Genomic DNA, 21405 nt, shown 5'->3' with positions numbered 1-21405 from the left:
TGTTTGTTGCATAAGAAGAATGTTTCTTGTCAATGCTAATTTTTAAAAATATCATCCTGTTCTGGCCAGTTGGTAAATGACGGAGCAAGTGGACAACTGCAGGAGAAGCACTGATGTTTTTCTGGCCTAAACTTGACAATTCCGCCTGGTGAAGTCCACTCAGCTGCAGATGATAATCTACTCTTTGACAATCCTATTTTGTTCATATGGTCCAGGTTATCAGGAAAGCTCTAACAGGAGGATGCCATCATTTTGAAATTCTTCAGACTATGACTCAATATTCTTTTTGATCTTGGGGATTCTGTTTGAACTTTTAGATTCCAGGGTACATGTGCAGGTTTGTTACATGGGTATATTGTGTGACACTGAGGTTTAGGGTACGAATGATCCTGTCACCCTAAATGGGAATGGGCATAGTACCCAATAGGTAGTTTTTCAGTCTTTGTCTCCCTATCTTCCTCCCCCTTCTAGTAGTCCCCACTGTCTATTGTTTCGATCTTTATGTCCATGAATTCCCTGTGTTTAGCTCCTACTTATAAGTGAGAATATATGGTATTTAGTTTTCTCTGACTACATGAATTAGCTTAGGATAATGGCTTCCAGATGAACCCATGTTGCTACAAAGGACATAATTTCATTCTTTTTTATGGCTGTGTAGTATTCCATGATGTATATGTACCACATTTTCTTTTTCCAGCCCACACTGATGGGCACCTAAGTTCATTCCGTTTCTGCTATTGCGCATAGTGCTGTGATGAACATACAAGTGCATGTGTCTTTTTGGCAAAATGATTTATTTTCTTTTGGGTATATACCTAGTAATGGGATTGCTGGGTCAAATGGTAGCTCTGTTTTAAGTTCTTTGAGAAATTTCTAAACTGCTTTCCACAGTGGCTGAACTCATTTACATTCCTGACAGTGTATAAGTGTTCCCTTTTCTCTGCAGCATCAGCAGCTTCTGTTATTTTTTTAGTTTTCAGCAATAGCCATTCTGACTGGTGTGAGATGGTATCTCATTGTGATTTTGATTTGCATTTCTCTGATGATTAGTGACATTGAGCATTCTTTTAAACGTTTCTTGGCTCATGTATGTCTTGTTTTGGGAAGTGTCTGTTCGTGTCCTTTGTCCACATTTTAATAGGGTTATATTTTTGCTTGTCAAATTTTTTTTTTCTTTTTGAGACAGAGGTCTCACTCTGTCACCCAGGCTGGAGTGCAGTGGTGCAATCTCAGCTCACCACAATCTCCGCCTCCCAGGTTCAAGCAATTCTCCTGCCTCAGCTTCCTGAGTAGCTGGGATTACAGGAGTGAACCACCACGCCCAGCTAATATTTTTGTATGTTTAGTAGAGACAAGGTTTCACCATGTTGGCCAGGCTGTTCTCGAACTCCTGACCCCAAGTGATCCGCCCACCTCGATCTCCCAAAATGCTGGGATTACAGGCGTAAGCCACCATGCCCAGCCTGCTTGTTGAATTGTTCAACTTCCTCATAGATTCTGGATATTAGACCTTTGTTGGATGCATAGTTTATAAATATTTTCTCCCATCTTTTAGGTTGCCTGTTTACTGTGTTGATAGTTTATTCTGCTGTGCGGAGCTCTTTAATTAGGTCTCATTTATCAATTTTTGATTTTGTTGCCATTGCTTTTGAGGACTGAGTCAGGAATTCTTTGCCAAGGCCAATATCCAGAATTGTATTTCCTAGGTTTTTTTCTGGGACTTTTATAGTTCGAGGTCTTACATCTAAATCTTTAATCCATCTTGAGTTAATTTTTGTATATGGTGAAAGGTAGGGGTCCAGTCTCATTCATCTGCATATGGCTAGCCAGCTATCCCAGCACCATTTATTAAATAAGAAGTCCTTTTTCCCATTGCTTATTTTTGCCAACTTTGTTAAAGGTCAGATGATTGCAGCTGTGTGGCTTTATTCCTCGGTTCTCTATTCTGTTCCATTGGTCTATGTGTCAGTTTTGGTTACTGTAGCCTTATAGTATAACTTTAAGTCAGGTAATGTGATACCTCCAGCTTTGTTCATTTTGCTTCGGCTATTTGAGTTCTTTTTTGTTACATATGATTTTAGAATACCTTTTTCATTTTTAAAAATTTTAATAGCCGGGCGTGGTGGCTCACGCCTGTAAGCCTGTAATCCCAGCACTTTGAGAGGCTGAGGCAGGTGGATCATCTGAGGTCAGGAGTTCAAGACCAGCCTGACAAACATGATGAACCCCCGCCTCTACTAAAAATACAAAAAATTAGTTGGGCGTGGTGGCGGGTGCCTGTAATCCCAGCTATTCAGGAGGCTGAGGCAGTAGAATTGCTTGAACCCAGGAGGCAGAGGTTGCAGTGAGCCGAGATCACGCCATTGCACTCCAGCCTGGACAAGAGTGAAACTTTGTCTCAAAAAAAAAAAAAATTTTTTTTTAATAGAGATGAAGTCTCACTACATTGCCCACACTGGTCTTGAACTCCTGGGCTCAAGCAACCCTCTTGCCTCAGCCTCTGAAAGTGCTGGGATTACAGGCATGAGCCATTGTGCCTGGCTGAATTTTTTTCTAATTCTGTGGAAAATGACATTGGTAGTTTTATAGAAATAGCATTGGAATCTGTAGATTGCTATGACCATCTTAATAATATTGATTATTCCAATTCATGAGCATGGAATGTTTTTCCATTTGTTTGTGTCATCTATGATTTCTTTCAGCAGTGTTTTGTAGTTCTTGTAGAGATCTTTCACCTCCTTGGTTAGATGTATTCCTAGGTATTTTTTGTGTATGTAGATATTGTAAATGGAATTGTTTTCTTGATTTGACTATCAGCTTGATTATTATTGGTAAGTAGAAATGCTACTGATTTTTTACACTAATTTTATACCTTGAAACTTTACTAACTTGATTAGTTCTAGGAGCCTTTTGGCAAAGCCTTTAGTGTTTTCTAGGTATAGATTCATATCATCAGTGAAGAGACATAATTTGACTTCTTCTTTACCTATTTGAATGTCTTTTATTTCTGTCTCTTGCCTGATTGCTATGGCTAGGACTTCCATTACTATGTTGAATAGGAGCAATGAGAGTGGGCATCGTTGTCTTGTTCCTCTTCTCAAAGGGAATGTTTCCAGCTTTTGCCCATTCAGTACAATGTTGGCTGTGGGTTTGTCATAGACAGCTCTTATTATTTTGAGATATGTTCCTTCAATGACTACTTTGTTAAGGGTTTTTAATCATGAAGTAATGTTGGATTTTATTGAAAGCTTTTTGTGCATCTATTGAGATGATCATATGGATTTTGTTTTTAATTCTCGTTATGTGGTGAATCACATTTATTGATTTGTGTGTTTAACCAATCTTGCATTCCAGGAATAAAGCCTACTTTGATCTTGGGGCTTTGATACTGAGAGGCTGGGCAGCTGCATGGGCAGAGGGAACAAGTAGGCAAAGACAATATTTGTAAACTGGTGAGTTTTGGCTCTATCAGTAGCTCAACACTACAGCTTTCTATTGGATTATTAACTGTTTTTTACTTTTCTTTTCAAATAAACCTGTTTGACTTGGAATGAAATATCTAAAGCTACAAATTCTTATTGCAAATAAAAAATCTGAAGGCTGGTTAGTAGCTGGGCTGTGAAGAGGTCTTAGGCCCTGGCTGGGATTATCTAGACATCAGATATATTTCCCTGAGTGCTATGGCCTTGCTTGTTTCATTCTGCCATGGAGAAGCTGCAGTGTCAGCTACATATGGGCAGGCATAGAAGCCCACTGTGCCATATGAGGGAAGAAAGTCTGACACCTCCTTCTAGAAGGGAGTTTGAATTCCTTCAAAGTGGAACTCTGAAGGTTAACTATGGGAACCAGCAGCCAGGACTGCCTCTGGGGTGTGATCGGAGGGGCCTTTGCAAATTTCATCCCCTAAATCACCTCTTCTATTTCCCTGATCCCCAGCCCCAACACCCCCAGCCAAGATATCTGAATTCTGTCATTATGTGGAGACTTGGGCCTGGGGTCTGGAATTGGTCTGCCTGAACTTAAACCCTGACTGTAACGTGTATTAACTGCATGAACTTTGGGTTAATTACCTAGGCTTTCTAAGCTTCGGTTTCCTCATTCTCAAAATGAAGATACTAATTGGCATTATTATTAACATAAATTAGGATTTTTTGTGAGATTGAATGATAAAAAACATATAAAACCTAACTTAGCATCTGTCACAGAGTAACTCACAATAAGCCTTGGCAAAGTAGCACTAAAAGCTTAAAGAATAAAATAGATAAATAGATAAAAAAGAAAGAATAAAATAGATAAAACATGGACATGTGAAAATGTTTCCTTGGATAATGATAATATTTTTAGAAAATACTCTTACTAGCATTATTATTCTCAGTTTTGACAGCCCCCTAGTGACTAAGTACAATTATCAGTCTTTTAAAATAGATGATGATTTCTGAGGTTCAGAGTAGCTATGTGACTTTCCAAGTTTATGTAGCGAGAAAAATTAGGAATTCAACTGGATGGCCCAACTTTGAAAGCCAATTTTTTCATTACAATGTGCTGCCAGCTTTAATGCTTAGAGAGGAGAGGACAGGGCAATATTCGATGTCACACAAGAAGGAAATGTGAAAGGGTGCCCAGATTGACACTTTTGTGCATGGAATTAGGTGTTATCGTGGAATCATTGAGAATCCACATTCAGTTGCACTCCACTATCTTTTAAAAAATCATATATAAGAAACTTCAAGTATTCAAAATATAGAGAATGTTCAAAAAAGGACAGGCCAGGCACAGTGGTTCATGCCTGTAATCCCAGCACTTTGGGAGGCCGAGGGGGGCGGACCACCTGAGGTCAGGAATGGAGACCAGCCTGGCCAACATGGTGAAACTCCATCTCTACTAAATTAGCTGGGTGTGGTGGTGTGCACCTGTAATCGCAGCTACTGGGGAGGCTGAGGCAGGAGAATCGCTGAACCTGGGAGGCAGAGTTTGCAGTTTGCCAAGATCACACCACTGCATTCCAGCCTAGGCGACAGAGCAAGACTCTGTCTCAAAAAAAAAAAAAAAAAAAAAAAAAAAAGAACAAAAGATTACCCTTAAAAACTTCAGCTAGAATCAATGTTCTGAAGTCTCGGGTAGTGAAAATTATGCAAAGAGCCACTTTACTCAGAGCCAATTTACTTTCTTTAGACACAATGTTAACCAGTTTGCCTAACTGATTCATTCCCTACATAATAGGAGATTATAAGAAACATACTAATTGAAGAAGAAAATTGGCATTGACAGTGGAAAGAACGAGACAGCAGTCTGACAAGAGAATAAATTCTGACAAGCAGAACAAAATCCTAAAAGATCTTAACAGTTTGGGGCTAAGTGTAAATAATCACAGCACTCACCCTGCATCTTTCTCCCACCGCTCATGGTGCTCCTGTATGATGTTGGACAGGACAAGTAAGTGAGCCATAAACAATTAAAAGTTAAGTACATTCAAAATACTTTATCAAAGATGGCAGAGATGGCTCAACACACTTTAACAATATTAATGTCTAAAATGGTTTTAAGACTAAAAAACCAAAAACTATTTTCATTCCGGTTTCCTAAACAATTTGATGGCAGGTAAATTGAAGTTTCATTGTCACTAAAAAGTGATTTGTGTGCATAACGAATACTAAGCTCAGAGGACTAGCAAAAGCTTCAAATCTCAAAGTCATCATACCTCATTTTCTGGTATAATAAAGTAAATCAACAAAAACACAACTTTAAATCAACAAGATATTTCAAAAATAAATAAATATTGAGCAGAAATGGCTATTATGCCATCAAAGTATAAGTGGCACAGTATATTATATATGAAATTTTTTTTGAGACAGGGTCTTGTGCTATCGGCCAGGCTAGAGTGCAGTGGAACAATCACAGCTCACTGCAGCTGTGACTTCCCAGACTCAAGTGATGCTCCCACCTAAGTTGGTGGGACTACAGGCTTGCACCACCACACCCAGCTAATTTTTTATTTTTTGTAGAGATGGGGTCTTGTCATGTTGCCCAGGCTAGCCTTGAACTCCTGGGCTGAAGCCATCCTCCTGTCTTGGCTTCCCAAAGTGCTGGGAGTAAAGGTGTGAGCAATCACACCTGGCCTATGTATGATACTTTTTAAAAATTATTATTTTTTTCTTTTTTGAGACAGAGTCTCCCTCAGTCACCTAGGCTGGAGTGCAGTGCCACTATCTTGCCTCACTGCAACTTCCGCCTCCCGGGTTCAAGCGATTCTCCTGCCTCAGCCTCCTGCGTAGCTGGGATTACAGGTGCCCGCCACCATGCCTGGCTAATTTTTGTATTTTTAGTAGAGATAGGTTTTTACCATGTTGGCCAGGCTGGTCTTGAACTCCTGACCTCAGGTGATCCGCCTGCCTTGACCCCCCAAAGTGCTGGGATTACAGGCATGAGCTACTGTGCCTGGCCAAAAAATTAATTTAGAAAAACTGGAAAACTGAAAAAGAAAAAGAAAGAAGGGATGAAAGTTCTTGTCCTGGGTCTACCAAAAGGGTGGCAAATAGGCCTTTGTGTTCCTGAAGTCTGGATCCTTCTAGTCACCCAGGAGAGAAGACAGTTTTTTTGTTTTGTTTTGTTTTTTGTTTTTTCCCTAAAATGCAAGCCCCTTCTGGTGGTACAGTACTCAAACTATTGAAGAAGGGTCAGGATGGACCTTTTGGGTTTTAGGAGATTAAAAAGCAAGCAACAGTCCACCCTGCAAGAAATCCCAGAGACTGGGAAGGGCACAAGACTGTGGGTTTGGCTGGCAGTAGATGCAATCACTCATTCTGAGCAAGACCTCAGAGGAAACAGCAAGAGCTGATGGGATCCAGTGGGACAGAAGGCTCTGAGGCCCATGCAAGGAGCACTGGTGTTGGAGGTGGCTCAGGGTGAATGTGGTCGCTCAGAGAGCTGTCCTCCTAAAAAAGCCCCTGCTGGCTTGAGCAGGAACCAAGCTGTGGCAGCCCCTTTATTTCAGTGGGCTACAGCACTAGGGAGCTATGAAGTCAGTTCCCCATGGTAGATGAGGGTGAGAGGTGGAGGGTAAGAAGGGTGGGGGCTTGTTACCATAGCAATATCAAGAACACTATTCATGCCTCTCCCTTTTCTGAGAATGGTTGGCTATTCAACAGATTTTGAGACTGTATTAGCCGTGGGGTTCTTAGAGAAAAGGGGAAATCGAGGTGGATGATGAAGGGTCCATTTCCTGACAGTCTTGGGGGCTAAAGCCAGTTTTTTCACTTCAGAAATGAGTGACATGGCCAGACACCATGGCTCACGCCTGTAATCTCAGCACTTTGGGTGACTGAGCTTGGCCAACATGGTGAAACCCCATCTCCACCAAAAATACAAAAAATTAGCCAGGCATGGTGGCACACACCTGTAATCCCAGTTACTCAGGAGGCTGAGGCATGAGAATCACTTGAACTCGAGAGGCAGAGGTTACAGTGAGCCAAGATTGTGCCACTGCATTCCAGCCTTGGTGACAGAGTGAGACTCCACCTCAAAAAAAAAAAAAAAAAAAAAAGTGAGTGACATTACTTCTGCTGAGAGAGTGTGAAAATGTTTATGTATAATTTTTACATCTGCATAGGCAGAAAATCAGGAAAAACAGCTATGTCCTCTCTTGCCTGATGTTCCCATAGCCAAGCAGTTGATTCTTATGACCATTCAAATGATGAGAGTTATTTTGATGCACCTGAGTCAACTTTCAGACTGACCCCAATAACTACAAATTGTTGCTCTGGGTAATATGGAAGTTCTCACTTCTCTTGATGGGAAACTCAAGCAAGTTTCCTCTCGCAGTGGCATATTCAGGGCCCAGGCCTGATTTTCAGTGTAGTGTGGCACAAGGCTGTTCTGGAACATCTTGGGCTGGGTAACTATTAATACTTGGCTAAAGCACCACAGTACCAAATCTTGTTGATGCAGGGGGACTGGTAAGACCACCTAGGAGGGACTTCATGTTCTCAGAGGCCTTAAAGTAGCAGTTCCTCATATGTTTCCTTCACCTGAGAAACTGGGCTGTCTTTTATGAGTGTGAGTCCATGGTGGAAATAATGCTAATGAGAGTGGGCAGGTACTCTTACTTATGATCTGAAAAGGGTTTAGCGGGCTAAACCTTACACTGAAAAGGGTTTAATGGGTGATTTGTCGTGCTCTAACCGTGACTTAAGTAGTTTGGATTTCCTGTACTTGGCTCTCTTATGTCTCCCCTTCCAAGGACAGGAGAAATGGAAATCCTTTTCAGGTGGCCCAGGACTCCATTCCAGTCCAGCAATGTTCTCTGATTTTTCCTGAGTATTAAAGGTTCCTGATGAGAATGGAGAGGAGGAGAGAAAGTCACACTAAGGACCCTCCTGTGGGAGGAACCTTAGCCTCCAGGAGCAGCTCTTTCCATATTGTAGAACACCCCCTCCCCACCACATGCTTACAATGGCTTGGCTGAACCATGCCCCAAGAAGAAACAAAGCACCCACCTGGATGTGAGAACTGCTCCAACTCAAATGCCCTTACTTTCTCTAGAAAACAGACTTTTCTCTAATACCTACTCCAAGGACTTCCATTTTCAGCAACACGGCTGGCTGATTTAATTCCCCACCTCCTACCCCTGCAGGAAAAGACTTGCTGGATAAAATAAATAAGATACAGCCTTAAAAAAAAGAATTGTTTTTAGTCAAGATCTAAAGAAGAAAACCAAAATCCCCAGGTGATGAACTATAATATGTGACTCATAGCTAGAAGACAAGTTCATGAGTTGATCCTGTGGCTGGCAGGGTGAGACTGGCCCCAGATATAAGTCCTAATAGCTGGGGTTTCCATGCAAAAATGGGGACAGGAGATATGATCTTAAGGAAATAAAGCTCAGATTCCTACATAACAGCTGTATTAGGAAGTTTGGAAATGGGGCCCATTCTTCATAAGGGAGGCTGGATGAACTTCTCCGACCAGCTCAAGAAATAGAAAAGAAACTACTCTCTGCTAAGAGCTCCAGGTGGAAAATAAAACAAAGCTCCCATGAGAATCTGAAACGTCTCCAAATTCACACTCCATGTACAGGGAGTGCATACATGCCAAACTAAGATATTAATGTAAAATCTGGTACTGGATTAGTAAAATCCAGTGGTGTCCAGCACAAGCAGATGAGGCTCCCAAAGGAAAAAGCAATCCTGACTGAAGTGGGTTCAGAACTGCATATAAAGCCCCCTGCCTAAGGAGACTATATTAGCTTGCCAGGGCTGCTGTCACAAAGCACTTCAAATGGAGTGGCTTAAACAGCAGAAAGTTATCGTCTCATGTTCTAGAAGCTAGGATTCTGAGGTCAAGGTGGCAGCGGAATTGGTTCCTTCTGAAGGCTGTGAGGGAGAATCTGTTCCAGGCCTCTTCCTCCACTTCTAGTGCTTTGTGGGCAATCTTTGACATTCCTTGGCTTATAAGCATTATCCATATCTCTGCCTTCATTCCATATAACCTGTGTTATAGCTATAACCTGTGTTATAGCTATAGCAATCCACCTGTGTTATGTCTACATTCTAATTTTCCCTTTTTATAAAGATACCAGTCGCATTGGATTTGGGGCCAACCTACTTCAGTACGCCTTCATCTTAACTTAGATAATTACATCTCAACGATACTTTTTCCAAATAGGGTTATATTCTGAGGTACTAGAGGGTTCAACATATGGATTTTGGGAGGAACACAATTGAACCCATAACAGAGGCAATCCCAACAAGGAGGGTCAGCGACACACAAACATGGTAGGAGAGTAGCACCCCAGGAAGTGACAGAACAGTCTGAAAGGAGCAAGGCTCTGAAACCCACTCAGGCTCAGTTGCCCCAGCAGTCACAGGTAGAGAGCATCCTTCATCTAACATGGCTTTTATAAGGATCAGACTAGATAGTGTACGTGCAAGCACCTTGCAAACTGCAACATACTATGCTAACATTAGTTTTCATTTTTATTACTTTAGTTAATTAAAGACACTGTAATAACTCTTATTTATTCAGGGCTATGCTAAACTCACATTATCTCATTCAATTCTCACCCATAACCCTGTGCGGTAAATATCTTCATTTTGTGGATAAGAAGATTACAGTTTAGATAAATTAAGACATTTGCCTGAAGCCATATGGCTAGTCAGTGGCAGGGCTAGAATGGAAACTTTGGCCTGTCAGGGTCCAAAGTCTGAGCCCTTCTTTATTCTGAATCTTTCCCAGGTGTTAAGGCTAAGTTTTAGGCAGCGGCCAGGGTGAGGAAGAGGCAAAAGAAAGGAGACATACTCTATCCTGAGAAGGAAAATCCAATGAGGAGGGTAAATGGAGACTTATTTAAAAAGCAAATAAATATGATGTTGGGGACATAGGGGCAAAGAGAAAGAGAACAATGAATGAGACCCAGTCCCTGCCCTGGAGGGGCACACAGTAGATGTGCATGAGTGCTCAAGGGGGCAGGCGAGCCTTGTGACCCTGGAATGAAGAATGGCTTGGAGGTGCGGGTCAGAAGAGCTTTAGGATGAGGTGATGTTGGACCTGATCTGGAATATTCCAGGGTATGGGCTTGTTTTGAATCCCAACTCTACTGCTTACAAGTTGTATGACCCTGAACAAGTTACTTAAATTCTCAAAACCTCAGTTTCTTGAACTGTAAAATGAAAATAATTATTTGCCTTCTTAATAGCCACGTGCCTCTTCTTTCTTCTTATAGAACCCCCATTTTGGTTTTTTGTTTTTTTTGTTTTGTTTTGTTTTGAGACAGGGTTACCCATACTAGAGTGCAGTAGAACAATCTTGGCTCACTGCAGCCTTGAACTCCTAGGCTCAAGCGATCCTCCCACCTCAGCCTCCCAAGTAGCTGGAATTACAAGTGTGTGCCACCATGGTTCGCTATTTTTAAAAAAATTTTTTTAGAGATGGGGTCTCATTCTGCTGCCCAGGCTTGTCTGAAACCCCTGGCCTCAAGCTATCGTCTTGTCTTGGGATCCCAAAATGCAGGGATTACACGGTGCCTGGCTTTTTTTTTTTTTTTGGTATCTATTCTCCTTCCTCTCCTGTGCATCAGAGGAGGTGGCCTGGATGCCTGCGTCGCTGCAGAGACTGAAGCAGATGGAGCCCAGTCAATCATGGGGACTCCCCTTTCCTCTCATGGTGATACATTGAGGTGTGGGTGGGAAATCCAGGTCTAGTTACGGAGATGTGAGAAGGATTCTGCTGCAGGGTCTCTGGATAAAGTCCTCCCTTGTCATAAATGTGAAGAATATAAAGAAATATACTATCTAGTATAAGATACAGATATATATTTATAGAATAAAGCTCTCTTTTCTGCCCCGGAGGTCTGTGAGGATGAGGTAACCGGAAGTGTTGCAGCCATCTTGAAACCACAGTGGTTGCTAATCTGAAGATAAGGTCAATGAGAATGACAGAGAGAAAGCCTCGAAGTAACCTGAATCCCTGATGACTTTGTTCAGCCACTGAATTTAGCAGCTCAGGCTCTGTACTACCTCTAGAGTTGTTGCTACGTGAGAAAATAAATGTTTTACTGCTTAGGGTCCTCTATTATTTATAGCCAAAAACATCCTAAGTGATTTACCTCATATATCTGTAGGGAGTAAATCAAGTAATCCCTATAAAGTGTTCAGCACTGTGAAATGTTAACAATTATCATTAATATAATATTTTATTATGGAATTATATACTGCTTTCTTCTTTACTAATGTTGGGGCTGGGAAGCTGATATCCTACAATATGGCACTTTGACATGGTGAACTGAAGAAGCCTCAAGGTCTCTCTGTTCTCCTCCCCACCCCGCTGTCTTTCCCAAAACCTTTATCTGCCTGAGATCCCAAGAGAAACAATTGTTTCTCCTTCCGCTCCCTGTAAGACCAAGAATGTAACCACACCTGAACAGGCTTTTTCACAAGATAATGAACAAGTTAATCTTTGTTCACTGATCCATTCATTCACCTTAGTAATCCCCTCAACAGATCGCTCTTCTCTCTGCTACCATAACCTGTTTTGCCAGGATGGCATGTAGGCTTCTGAACCCCGCTGGGAGGTGGACAGTTGCTCTGTGATTCTCACCATGTATACACGGTGAATAAATTGGTATGCCCTTCTATTAATCTGCATCTTGTCAGTGGTTTTTCAGCGAACCTTCAGAGGGCCGCAAGGAACATATACCTTGGTTCCTACGCTAATATGTGTCCTATTTCTCCAAATACATGTGAGATTATTTTTGGCCAGAACCTAAGCTGCTGCTTTGATATCCCACTCAGCCGACAAGCAAAATGCATAGTTGATGTTTAATATTTATTTCATCATTAATCACTACATATATATTTTCCCTAAATATAACCCTGATGGACAATCCAACCCAGACCAGACGGTGCCTTTTTTTTTTTGAGACGGAGTCTCGCTCTTTCACCCAGGCCGGACTGCAGTGGCGCTATCTCAGCTCACTGCAAGCTCCGCCTCCCGAGTTCACGCTGTTCTCCTGCCTCAGCGTCCCGAGTAGCTGGGACTGCAGGCGCCCGCCACCACGCCCAGCTAATTTTTTTGATTGTGTCCCCAAGAATGTTTTATTTTGCTACGGAGACGTGAATTCCAAGAGAATCAAAGTAGTGTGAAAAAGGGGAAAATGGCAGACCTTTCTTAAACTGGAAGCTGCCAGAATCACAGGCTATCAGGGCTAGAAAGGACTTGGGAATCATTTGGTCCGTCCTCATTTTATAGTGGAGGCCCAAAGACTTCCTTAAAGACACAGCAAGATGCCAGGCTGGGACTCCTAACCCAAACCCTTTTCATTATTTTTCATAACTTCTCTAATTTCTCCAGAGTCAACGTTCCTCACAATCCGAATGAAAGGGAAGCCCTCTCCCCAGAGTCTGTTTGGGCTGCCGGGAATCCGTGGGAATCCGTGCATCTACTTCTTACCAAGGTCGCTCTGCAGAGCTACTGCCCGGGGCCAGGTGGCCTGGCACGAGATCTGAGATTCGGCATCCTTTGCTGAGTGCAAACATCAGCCCCTTATGCCTGAGGGGTCACTGAGGGCGTGGAGCTGGAAAGAGCCCTCTCCCTGTCCACACACTGATCAGCTCCTAGCATGGAGGTCTGGTGACAAGGATCATGAGCGACTCCACAGCCTCGTCTGTATCAGTGCTAAGGGGAGCGTGGCACTGACAGGCTGGGTGCGACCATCCATCCCTGGGTGAGATCTTACTCCCTCTGTCCTAGGCTGGCTTTTCAGGGGGCCTACCTCCCACCTCCCAACCAGAATGCTCCTACACTCACCCGCTCCCCACCCCCAAGTTCTTGGCCTGTTCCACTTAAATTTCAATGCAAATATCTACTGTTCCATAAGGATTTCCCTAACTTTCCACCACCAAAATTAACCACATCATCCTCTATGTTCCCATTGCACTTTTAAAAAATAACCACCATTATAAAATTTGAAGATGATTTTAGTTTAGTCTTTTCTGCTAATCAGTCCTTTTCAAACTTTATATGCCTACAAATCAACTAGGGATTTGGTAAAATGCAAATTCAGATTCTGTAGGTCTGGGAGGGGCCTGGTATTCTACATTTCTAATAAATTCCCAGGTGATACTGGTAGCCTTGAAAGCTGCTATTACAAAGATACGTAAAATATGTTACCTAGCCTTAAAGAATTCAAAACGTACTGTTTTTGTATTCCTTAAGGCTAGGTAACATATTTTACGTATCTTTGTAATGCCAGCTTTTAGCACAGGATCTGGCAGATTATAGTTGGTTAAGAAATATTCATCGAATTGCAGTGGAGAGGTTAAGGTTTCTGGGGTGTTCCTTTTATACACAAATGTGTAATTTCTTTTCTTTCAAATTATTTTATCTTTATTGTTATTATTTATTCATTTATTGAGACTGGGTTTCGGTGTCACCCAGGCTGGAGTGCAGTGGCAGGATCATGGCTGACTGCAGCCTTGAACTCCTAGACTTAAGGGATCCTCCTACCTCAGCCTCCCAGGACACAGGCTACTGTAACCATGCCTGGCTAATTTTTAATTTGTTTTTTTGTAGAGATGGGGTTTTGCTTTTTTGTCCAGGCTGATCTCAAACTACTGGCTTCAAGCAATCCTCCCACTTCACACTCCCAAAGTGCTGGGATTACAGGCATGAGCCACTGCACCAGACCCATTTTATCTTTAATAACCTGGTAGTAATTTAAAATATGAAGAAAAGAGTCAAACTTTTTCACTTTACAGGAGATTATACCATGATTGCCTCACACAAGCATGATCAAAGAACTTGATAAGACTGAATTCCAAAGGGCATGGCTGGTAAAAAGGCTTCATGGCTCACAGATTGAAGACTTTGGTTACAGAGTCTCTGAGGAGTAGCAGGCAGCAGAAGAGACAGGAAATTTAAAAGCTCCTCAGAGAAGAGGTCACAATTATTAGGTCAGAAGCACCTTGAAGCATTTCTTTTTCTTTTCTTTTCTTTTTTTTTTTTTTTGAGACGGAGTCACCCAGGCTGGAGTATAGTGGTGCGATCTTGGCTCACTGCAACCTCTGCCTCCTGGTTTGGAGCAATTCTCCTGCCTCAGCCTCTCGAGTAGCTGGGATTACAGGTGTGCGCCACCATGCCCAGCTAACTTTTGTATTTTTAGTAGAGACGGGGTTTCGCCATGTTGGCCAGGCTGGTCTTGAACTCCTGACCTCAGGTGATCCACCCACCTGAGCCTCTCAGGGTACTGGGATTACAGGCGTGAGCCACCGCGCCCAGCCGAAGCATTTCTTAATTGTGCTTCAGTGTCACGAGTATTTGTCACCTGGGGAGAATCCAGCAGAATGTGTTCAGCATGATTTTGGACTTCCAAGTAAAAAAATAAAACAAAACAATAAGGATGAGCTGAGCAAGTTTGTTGTCCCATAGGATCAAATTTCTTCGGCATGTAGACCCAATCTCCCTGCTCATTAAGGTAATATGGAAAAACATGACCACACTTAAGCCAGAGGTTCCAATTCTGCCTGCAGCTGCATCTGCCAGACTGCCTCACAGGTTTCCACATGTTTTGCAAGTATGTGATCTGAACAGTATTAGATACTGTTGTAGCTGAAATGGCAGAAAGAGGGGTGGGGATGTGGGGATCACAGAAGGCAGGATAAATTCTCAGCAGGACCAAAATCTCAGCTTTACAGATCCAGAAACTCAAGTTTATCATTTGATTAGGATTCTGAAGGACTGACTGACACTAATATATAAACCAGAAGGCCTATTTATTCATTAACATTAAAGGAGCTATCTTTCCATGACTGAAATACTCCTGCCTGCTTAGCAGACCCCCCATCCCCCATTCACACCACCCACACATGCACACATACCATCCACACTTTCCTCTTCTCATGCCCTGGGATTAGGGTTCCTAGGGACAACTTAATTAGTACCTCCTGGTGAACATTGACTCAGCATATAGATAACTGGGTACATGCATAGGAAAAATACAGCAGGTAAAGGAAAAGCTAGACAAATTTTTCCTTCTCCAAAATGATTTCACTTCCGTAATAATTACTTTTTCTCTCCCAAATAACATCTTTCTCTTTGGGCAATACTGGATAAAGTCAGATAAATTCTTACTTTTAAATATCTGTGTTTCTGGACTCCATATTGACCAGCCTCTTCCCTTCTGCCTTCAAAATAACTGGAGATTTGCTTAGAGCTTTTATCAATTGTGTTCTAGACCTCAGGATTTATACAAGCGAGCATTTGAATGGTAGGCATGTGGATGGCACTGGGTATCTCTTAGTGTAAGACACTTCTGCAGAGATGGTTGCTGTTCTTTGGTGCTGACTCTCCTTGTCCCCCAGTTCTGGTCTCTACTCCTGACAATATCACTGAGAGGTTAGACAGTGTGGAACCGAAAATCAAGATCCAGCTCATAGACCTGCCTGAGTGCTCGGCTCTCCCGTGAGGTTGCGGACTCCCTGGGAAGAAGGGCTCTCAAAAGACTGCAGTGACAGCCTTGGCCCACTTAACATTTGTGCCTTGTGCTGAGCTGGGTGGGGTGTTCTTGTGTTTCTTGTTGACAGTTGCCTTGTGACTGAGCATCTCAGAGTATATTTTATTACCAACTAACCCACTAACCATGTGACATCCAGTAAGTCACTTTTCTGTGGGCTTCAGCTTCTTCATCTGTAAAAGAAAAAGAGCAATTTGGAAGAAATTAGCTTTACTGGTCTCATCCAGTCCTAAGACTAACAAAGTATTTATTTATTTAATATATTTATTTTATATATACTTATACATTTAATATATTTAGCATATAATGTAATATAATACAATACATATATTTAATATAAAAGGATTTATTTATTTAGGTTTTGGTGTTTTGTTTTGTTTTGTTTTTGAGATAGGGTCTTGCTCTGTCACCCAGGCTGGAGTGCAGTTACATAATCATAGTTCACTGCAGTCTTGAACTCAAATAATCCTTCCACCTCAGCCTCTTGAGTAGCTGGGACTACAGGCACACACCACCAAGCCTGGCTAGGTATTTATATTTACAACTTGCTTTAAAATACAATGTTTCGTGGAATCCCCATAATTCCTCATTTACGTATGAGGAGATTGAGTCTTAGAGAAGATAAACAACTTGTTATTGTTGTTGTTTTGAGATGGAATCTTGCTTAGTCGCCCAGGCTGGAGTGCAGTGGTGCGATCTCGGCTCACTGCAACCTCCACCTCCTGGGTTCAAGTGATTCTCCTGCCTCAGCCTCCTGAGTAGCTGAGATTACAAGTGCATACCACCACAGCCGGCTAATTTTTGTATTTTCAGTAGAGATGGAGTTTCACCATGTTGGCCAGGCTGGTCTCAAACTCCTGACCTTAAGTGTTCCGCCCACCTCGGCCTCCCAAAGTGCTGGGATTACAGGTGTGAGCCACTGCGCCTGGCCTAATAACTTGTTTTAAAACATCCACCTAGAAAATGGCCAAACCAGGTCTCAAACACAGTCAGGTTCCTCATTTTCTTAATTACTAACCCATAATGTCTCCAGGGGCCTGGACCAGGAGGAATTCTAACTTCACCCACACCCTTGAGAGAGAAAGTGCAGCTTTCGGGCTTCCTTGAACCCCCTTCCTCGCTTCTGCCTTCTCAGAATCTGGACTGCTTTCAACCTCTTTGCGTTCTTTCTGACTTCTCCGTGTTCTCTCTCAGCCTTCTCTATCTCTCTTTTTCTCCTTCTCCTATGCCTCCCTCTCTTGGCCTCCTCCCTCCCTTGCCCTCCCTGTCCCCAGCTGAGTGCCAGCCTCTCCTGGTAAACTTTGCTGACTTCTGCTGTTATAAAGATGTTGCCACACACTCCTGAGTGAATCTGTGCATCAGTGAGGGTGGGGAGATGGTGTCCAGGTGTGGCTTAATGGCCAAGTTGGTGGTTTCCAAGCACCGGTGAAGGACGGTCTGTACTGGAATCACTAGTGGTGGGAGAGGGGTGTGATTTATAATGCAGATTCCTGGGCTCCAGCCCATTAGGGTCAGGATGAAACTTGGTAATCTGTGTTTTTAAAAAGCTCCCCAAGATGACTTTGATGTGTAGCAATGCCCCCACTTTACTGTTGGGACTTATGCCCCCTAGAGACTATCCCTGAGGGGTAAGCCAGAGAGCAACGAAGTATCCACAGGCATACCTGGAGAGTTGTCTCAAGTAGAGGCCATGTGTGAAGGTTGTGGAACATGAATTGGTAAGTTTGGCCACTTGCTCCTTCCCCATCCTAGGTGTCAGTGGTACATCTGGCTCAAAAGCAACAACTCCCCGCTCCTGCTACCTTTGGACACACAGAGTGACGTTAAGTCTTCATAGGGAGAAGGTGGTGAGTAGAAACATGTTGAAAAAGGCTTCTTAGGGACACAGATATGAAAAAAAGTGTTAGAAAACACTGGTTTATGCAAAAGGGTCTGTGTCTCTGGCTGAGAAGTTATAATTACACCAAGTGTTCCACATCTTTTCATTCTGCATCTCTGTGCCCAAAGACAAAGGAGTCAAGGTTTGAACTCTCATATCATAGTCTCTCCATCTTGTTAACTAAGAATGATCACATATGCCCTGATTCTGCAGTTGGAATGAGCTCTCTTCTTTAATTGCATAGCTCTGGTCATTTTTTCCACTCATTTGGCACTTTGCACTTAGCAAACAGTGACCTGGCATCATTTGTATGTGTCTGTTCTGTCTTCATAACTAGATTATAAAGCCTTTTACGGTAGAGACTACATGATCATTTGATAGTTTACTCACTTATTCATCCATCAAACATTTGTTCAGCACCTCCAGGCATGGGGCTAGATACTACAGAGGCAAAGATGACAAGACATAATCTCTAACTTTACAGACATCTCTGTAAATAAACAGTTATGAAATGGTGTAACCAGCGCAATGATACAGATATGTACAAGTTGCATAGAGAAGTATTCTTCCCAGCTGAGAGGAGGCAGTGCTTAAGCTGAACCTTGAAGGAAAAAGGAAGAAGAGGAGTTCTCCAGATAGATATGGTATAGGGGACAGAAAGAGGATTCCCAGTTGAACTAGAAGCTTCTGATAAGCCTGGGGCAATGGCACATGTGGGAAGGGACTGGAAATGAGACCAGGCCAAAGCATAAGGATCCTTGAAGCTTATTCTAAAGGCATGGATTTTATCTACAAGGCCGTGAGATTCCACTGGATAACTTAAATTAGTCAATATCATCCTTAGCTCTCAATTCTCAAAGCTCATCTATCTGTTATTTGGAAAGGAACAGATGAGTATTGGAACCTGATTAGACATGTTTCAATAACTCAGAGTTGGTGATACTTGAACAAGGGCAGTGGGTGGGGATGGAGTGGAAAGAACTGCCTGGAAAGTTTACTTGTTGTAAACTTAAAGTATTTACTTATTTATTTACTTATTTATTCTGTTTTCTGTTGCTATAATAGAGTATCACAGACTGGTTAATTTATAAAGAACAAAAGCTTATTTGACTCACAGCTCTAGAGGCTGGGAAGTCCAAGAGCATGGCACCAGTATCTGGTGAGTGAGTGGCATCGCAGAAGGCATCACATGGTGAGTGAGTGCATGAGAGAGAGAGAGAGGAAATTGGACAGAGAGAGGAAATTGGGCAGAGAAAGGAAATTGGGCAGAACTCATTCTGTTTATGAGGGACTCACTAAGTATCCACTCCTGTGATAATGTAATTAATCCATTCTTGAGAGCAGAGCCCTCATTACCTAAGTACCCCTTAAAGGTCCCACCTTTTAATACTGTCACTGTGGCAATATTGCATTCCAACATGAGTCTTGGATCTTGGAGTAGGTATTCAAATCACAGCGAAACTGCCTTTGAAAAAATTATAACAGTGAGAGAAATCTAACCTAACTGACTCCATCTTGGTCTAGACTCACAGGCTGACTGTCCTTGCTCATTTCTGGGCATAGGCCAAGCTAACCGTGGGAGGAATTTAGTTTATAGTTTAACTTTGAACCAAGAAAGATAACAGTCCCTCCCTAAAACTGACTCCCTCCTTGTTTGGAGACTGAAACTACCTTTGTTTTTCTTTTTTTTTTGTTTGTTTTGTTTTGTTTTTTGAGACAGAGTCTCACTCTGTAGCCCAGGCTGTACTGCAGTGATGCAATCTCTGCTCACTGCAACCTCCGCCTCCTGGGTTCAGGTGATTCTCCTGCCTCAGCCTCCTGAGTAGCTGGGATTACAGGCATACACCACCATACTCAGCTAATTTTTGTATTTTTAGTAGAGACAGGGTTTCACCATGTTGGCCAGGCTGGTCTTGGAGTCTGGACCTTAAGTGATCCACCCACCACGGCCTCCCAAAGTGTTGGGATTACAGGCATGAGCCACCGTGCCCAGCCTGAAACTACCTTTGTAAGACTAATGGAAGGCCGCAAGATTAGGCGATCATGGCTCTCTGCAGCCTTGATCTCCTGGGCGAAAGGGATCTTCCTGCCTCAGCCTCCAGAACAGCTGAGGCTACAGATGCACACCACTGCACCCAGCTAATTTTAAAAGAATTTTTTTTGTTTTTTTTTATTGGTAGAGATGAGGTCTCACCATGTTGCCCAGACTGGTCTTGAACTCGTGGGCTCAAGCAGTCCTCCCACCTCAGCCTCCCAAAATGCTGGAATTACAGGCATGAGTCACTGTGTCTAGCCAAATTTCTGGTGTTTATAAGCCACAGGTTTATGGTATTTTGTTATAGCAGCCTGAACAGACTAGTACAGGAGTGAGATAAGGAAGGTAGTGATGGAGTCAAGGGTTAGTGGGAGGCGAGGCAAGAGGGGGACCCTCTAACATAGTCTTTGAGAATGGCAGATGCCAAAGGATTATGCTGGAGAATATGCATATTTCACTGTTTGTCAACAGTTAGCTGATTATCAATGAACCAGAGCAGAAGACCAGACGGAAACCATGACACCCACCCAACCATAGGTTTGGGCCTCCTCCAAAACCATTTCCTTTCTGTATGTGGATTCAGTGGGCTGGATAGAGAATATAAGTAAGCCTTGGGAGGCCCCATCCACACTCTAGAGCCTGAGGTGGCCCCGAGTGCGTGGCCATTCTTGAGTCTTTTGCTTCTGCCTTTGATCAGACCTACTTTCAGTTCAACGGGAGGCTTTGAGGGTCATCTGTACCCAGGGCTGTCTTTCTTCTTCTATGGACTTTATCATGCACAACTTGTCTCCAGAGCCTTGATATGCAATGCCCCTGTCCAGTATCCACCACGCCATCCCTGGAGCAAAGGAAGATGGGCGAGGCTATGGCAAATATACTACATTGGGTTGCTGAAGATATTGACTGCCTGCATTTTAGTAGCCCAAGAGTTGCACAGCATTCCTAGACAGTTTGTACTTATCAGCAAGATGTATCATCAGAGAAACTTTATGTTCCGCAAACAGTGGCAGCATCTCACTCTCTATATGACTTTCTTGCTGAGTGGGTGCGTAGACATGGTGAGCCAGAACCTGCTGCCCAAGAGATGTGCTGCTCTGGAGCAAGGTGCCCAGGCTCTGGGCATGTTCATATTTCTGCCCCTGATGGTGTCTCACCTGCAGGACACAGAAGGAATGGAGCTTCAGTCTCACGTGCTGCTCACCCAGGCCATGTTCCTGCTGACTCTGGTGGTGACCGCAGAACTGTGGGCTCCCAGCATGCCACTGATCTGTTTCATGAAGGCCTTTTTGTATATGATCACAGGCTCTTGGCTGATGCACATAGGCTTTATGCTGTTCAAACCAATCTCTGGCTATCAATGGATGGATGATGACAGAAATGACATTATGTTTGTCACCACCTTCTTCTGTTGGCATGTGATCTTCAGTGCCATTTTGATGATCTGTATCTATGGCTTCTCCTTTTGGTGATATTGCTACATTTTTGTTA

The 21405-nt window shown here is 42.8% G+C and overlaps 1 protein-coding gene across 1 annotated transcript; it reads left to right on the top strand.

Moving 5' to 3' along the window:
- The first annotated feature begins 6868 nt into the window (after positions 1-6868).
- On the top strand, positions 6869-21386 carry LOC109028698 (transmembrane epididymal protein 1A-like). The gene is made up of 5 exons (XM_063705730.1): positions 6869-7032; positions 7659-7760; positions 12844-12977; positions 15852-15951; positions 20615-21386. The coding sequence occupies exons 1-5, from the start codon at positions 6869-6871 to the stop codon at positions 21384-21386; spliced, it is 1272 nt and encodes a 423-aa protein (XP_063561800.1).
- The last annotated feature ends 19 nt before the right edge of the window (positions 21387-21405 follow it).

The sequence above is a fragment of the Gorilla gorilla genome, chromosome 1, assembly GCF_029281585.2.
Source record: "Gorilla gorilla gorilla isolate KB3781 chromosome 1, NHGRI_mGorGor1-v2.1_pri, whole genome shotgun sequence".
NCBI classification, from domain to species: domain Eukaryota; kingdom Metazoa; phylum Chordata; class Mammalia; order Primates; family Hominidae; genus Gorilla; species Gorilla gorilla.
This window is presented reverse-complemented; position numbering and strand designations above follow the sequence as displayed.